General features: G+C 42.8%; 1 protein-coding gene across 1 annotated transcript in view; it reads left to right on the forward strand.

The window, feature by feature from the left end:
• Positions 1 to 4,999, forward strand: part of LOC116687943 (protein Wnt-2b-A) — an 11,887-nt gene continuing 6,888 nt past the window's right edge. Inside the window, exons 1-2 of the mRNA XM_032513688.1 lie at positions 1 to 673; positions 3,846 to 4,066. Coding sequence (XP_032369579.1) covers positions 495 to 673; positions 3,846 to 4,066 — 400 coding nt within the window. The 5' untranslated portion in view covers positions 1 to 494. The remainder of the gene's footprint in view (positions 674 to 3,845; positions 4,067 to 4,999) is intronic.

The raw sequence follows: 4,999 nt of genomic DNA on the forward strand, positions 1-4,999 counted from the left end.
CTGACGCACCGGAGCGGAGCGCGGCGGTGCGCATCTTCATTCCCGGCTACAGGAGGAAAGGTGCGCGCAATGTCTGTCCCATCCTCGGTAACTGTTCTTCTACTCCACTCTTTGACTCGTATCTGATTCAAGCGACTTTTCTTGCTTTCGCTACTGTGTTCCAGCATCGGACTGTGTGCTTTAGGACCAGCTGTAGTGATATTTAATTCAGCGCGCAACAACTGAGGAGGAAAGGTGAATGCATCGCTAATAAAAGGCGTTGAGAGACATCTAAGACGCAGGACTTATTCTGCCAACACATTCATTACAACCTCCGATGCCAATGAAGATTATGGATGTACTGTCAGGAAATCTCTGTGACATTATTAAATATTAACCGGTGTGGAGTTTAAAAAGCACTTTTCCTCCATGTGAAGCTCTTTAAGTTCTCCGATGATGGACGGCAGACAGTCGCCAAGGACTTTCACACCGGATTGTGCAGCTTTTGCCAACACATGAAGGGAAGAAACATGTTGTGTCTGATGAAATCTCGCAGTTTATCAGACAGCAGCAGGGCTATGGGGATCAGACATGGGTCAAAAATCAAACATCACTCCAAACCCATCTCTAAAATGTATTTCATTTTTATTTTGCTCCTGCTCATTTTCACACCAAGAGTGGATTCATCGTGGTGGTGAGTGCAGAGTGCCTTTTCTGATCTGATCATTTAGATCAGTTTTAATAACAGCTGATAGCATAGCCTATATAGGCTACATCCCTAAAACTAATAGCCAAAGTGAAGTTATGAATGCAAGCTTAGAAAAAAAGTCTAAATCTAAATGTCTAGTCTTAACCATTTGCTCTTAGTTTTCCTATGTCAGGTATAAGATGGAAAATGCTCCCGTGAAAAAAAGGCAAAAAAGGGGTACCCAACTTTCTTCAGCTTATATGACAAACATGATCTAAAACATAATCTTGATAAAAGGCATTTACTTGATTTATTGCCAACAAACCAACAAAAATGAACTTAAACTGTGCTAGTCTAACATAAAAAGGTACAAATTGGAACACTTTCATCTGCATGGGAATTTTTCGTTGCTGATGTAAAAGTTAACAATAATTAAAACATCAATGCAAAGTGAAATGTTCAGCACAGTAATGTGTGTCATGTGTTTATAAAGATTAATGGTGTTGGGGGGTTGGGGGGGGCGGGAATCACCCCTATCCATCCATCTTGCCCAGAGCAAGTGGCAGGTGCAGGCGCAGGCGCGTGAATAAATGCCCCTTGATGATTTCTCTTGAGGTTTTAAACGCTCAGAGGAGGCAAAAAGTCAGCCCCCCCACCCTGTTCACCTTATCCCACCCACCTGAAATAGCTGTTCTCATGTGATCTATCTATCTATCTATCTATCTATCTATCTATCTATCTATCTATCTATCTATCTATCTATCTATCTATCTATCTATCCTAATTGGTAAGGGGTGCAGACCCATAATTCATATTAATTATGAGTCTGCACCCCATACCAATTAGCTTCAGCTTTACGGATGGATTTGGATTGTAAATGCACTCTTTGTAAATGATGTTATGATAATTTCCCAAGAGAGCTAAAAGTATATGCTGTCCTATTTTCCATAGTGTAATTCCATTTGTGTCTTATGCAAATACATTGTGAGAAAAAACAACAACCTGGGATTCAATTACTGACAAATTCCAGAGAAGGAGAGACAGGCACAGAACAGGAGAGGCTTGGAAGCTTTGTGTCCAGATGATGAATATGTATTTAATCCTGCTTTGCATTGTTAGGGCCTATTTTTAACTATTGCAATAATTTAGATGAGTTCCATGTGTCTTGCTGCACAGGACCCCCCTCTTCCCTCTCTATTTCTATGTGTGTGTCCTCTTGGAGACAGTCCGGGGTCTTTTGGCACAGCCAGTATGTACGACACACAATAAACACAAGTAGTGCTTCTGCTCTGCTTTACTGCTCAGGCAGATAGTGGCAGTTAGAACAGGACTGGGACAGCCATAACGGGAGTGGAAACTGCCTGCTACGTCCGTTTCTGTCTCGAAGGCCAGGCGACACAACTGTGGCTGCGATTAGGGACTATAATGATATCCGGATGGAGAGTGGAGCGTGCAGGCTTAGAGAGGGAGGGAGGAGAGGGTGGGGTGGGGGGGGGCCTGCGTCTGCATATGGTTGATCTGTGAGGCAGGGAGGGAAAGGCCTGAGTGGTCACTTGCACTGTAGATGACTGTCCCCATGTCCTGTTGATAAGAGGCCCCCCCAGTGTCACAATACCACCAGCATGTGATCCGCCTTTTTAGGAGTCGCTACAAAAGAAAGGGATTATGTCTGAAAAGAGCAGGAAGCAAAGGCCTGTCACAGGGAAAGAGGTGTTTCTCACTGAACGTGAGGAATTTAATAATCTCTTCGACGTTCCTGAATATGTGAGTCTTAAGTAGGGGTATGGATGTGGAGAAAAATAGACACGCTAGTATAACCGAGAGTCCAATCGATAATCTCGATAAAAAGGGAAAAGTTTGACAATTTGGGAAATCCGTTTGAGAATTGAGTTTGGTGACAAGATCGATTTGGCGCTTATATCCGTATACCAAATATGAAGCTCTAAACATCAGCCGGCTAACAAACTTAGGATAAAAGACTGGAACCAGCTAGCCTGGCTCTGTCCAAAAATAACTAAATCTGCCCTCCTATCATCTTCTGGATCTTCAACACATTGCATCTTGTATGACACTGCTGTGGCTCAGGTGGTAGACCGGTCGTCTCAATCGGAAGACACTGAACCCCCAAATTCCTCCTGATGCTGTACCATCAGTGTGTTAATGTGTATAAACGTTTATCTGATTATCTTGTATGGCAACCTCAACCAACAGTGTATGCATGTGTGTGTGTGAGAATAGTGCCTGTACTGTAAAAGCGTCTGAGGACTCGTTAAGACTTTAAGTTCAAGTTAGACTAGGTAAGACTAGGAAAGAGCTAGATAAATGCAGTCCATTTACATTTTTTTTGTAGTGTATAAAAGTGAAACTGATGCTTTACAGTGGGTTTGGGGATAGGAGGGTTATGGTCCTGACTATTTTTTGGTCGGGACAAGGAACTGGTCCCAACCAAGAATTTGAAGATATCGGGATTTTAAATTATTTATTTTTTTATAATAAACTGATTCAATATCTCCAATTTGTAGCCTCAAAATCCAAACTCAAATCCGAAAGGATTAAGGGTTATTAAGGTTTAGCTCACTTCTGGCCCACCTATATCAGATACACCGATATGATTGGTGCAGCTCGGCTACAAGGGTATAGTTAATGAGCTGCATTACTCAATGCCAGAGTAACTCACTATGCAAATTCAAATTGTGCTCTCGCGAGAACTCTGGATTTCCAGGGCTTCCCACTTGATCATTAGAACGAGAAAAAAAGTCAACAGACCAGTGGCAAAATGGCTGTAAAAACCACCATCGCTGACAGATGAAAGTAAAATCAAATATTAACACAATTTATTAAGCTATTTAATAAGATAAAGTTTGTTTGTACAAATTACATAACACAGCAAAAGTACATGTAGCTAATTTAAGCTATTTATTGGCATGAACAAAAAGTAATCATCTAGCAGTAATGAGTGAAAACTCCCAAATCCCATTCTGTCACATAAGAGCAAGCTGAGATACCCCTGATGACATCATTATGACATCATCATGAGACTTGACACAGCTCCCCCAGAGCCACAGAAGACAATACACCGTACCACATTACACAGGTCACAATGTAGGCCCGCATTAAAATTGCGTAAAATTGGTAGGGTGCCCACTTTAAGTTATCACGACCGACACTGTGTTTGCAGGTACATCGGAGCGCTGGGTGCTCGGGTGATCTGCGATAACATTCCCGGCCTGGTGAATAAGCAGCGGCAGCTGTGCCAGCGGCACCCGGACCTGATGCAGTCCATCGGTGAGGGAGCCAAAGAGTGGATCAAAGAGTGCCAGCACCAGTTCAGACACCACCGCTGGAACTGCAGCACGCTGGACCGGGACCACACGGTGTTTGGCAGGGTGATGCTGCGAAGTGAGTGTGTACACGTGTGACTGGGATTTCTATCTGTGTGGTTCTCTGTACGTGCGTGACAGTGGTTGTTTACGTCACTGACACTAGAGTTAATCATCCTCGTAAATGTCAATGCTGTTCCCAGATAAGCAGAGAATTAATAGGCGTTATTAAATCAACTTTGCTCTAGAATACAAACAGAAAGAGAAAGTTTTTTTTTTTTTTTTTAACCTTCTCCGGAATAAGGGAAGATTGGGAAAGTGGATGTTCTCCGAAAACAAGTAGCAGATCTGGAGATCCACACTGGTGATGTATAAACAGTAATAGGAGATGTAAATATTTGGGTAGATGTTTCTGGCAGCCAGACAAAGCTTTACTCCCTGACATATCGCCTGTGTTCTGCTTCATTGCGTGAGCAGGAATGAGAACAAGAGGTGGGTGGGAATACCAGACCAAATAACCCCCAAAATCTCCTCTGGTCTGAAAGAAAAACACAGCCCAGTGACTGAGAAAGCTGCCATCTGTGCAAAGGTGAAAGGAGAGTCGGCTGGACTTTGATGTTATAGCTCACATGCTGCTACCTCAGTCTGGACCGTCTACCATTAATGGACTGATATCTGTGCTCGTGCTGTCTGGAATATACTGAAGAAAAACTGCTTTAATGAGCAGCAACACAATGAACTCAGGCACTAAAAGAACACCTTGATTCTTATCAAAGAAAGCCACAAAAAAAAGAAAGAAAAAAGTTGCGGTGTGGTTTCCGACTTCATAATGCTGATTGAAAGTGGCAGTAAGAAAATCTGCTAACAATTTTCCATTGAAAACTAGACATTTTCTTAAGAACTTAATTGCAACACCAGTCTTTTGGGGGAACGGCTTATGGATCAGTGGTAGAGCGGTCAGAAGGTAGTTCAATCCCTGGCCCTGCTGTCCTTTGTCAAAGTGTCCTCGGGC

This window comes from Etheostoma spectabile, chromosome 4 (genome assembly GCF_008692095.1).
Source record: "Etheostoma spectabile isolate EspeVRDwgs_2016 chromosome 4, UIUC_Espe_1.0, whole genome shotgun sequence".
Lineage (NCBI taxonomy): Eukaryota > Metazoa > Chordata > Actinopteri > Perciformes > Percidae > Etheostoma > Etheostoma spectabile.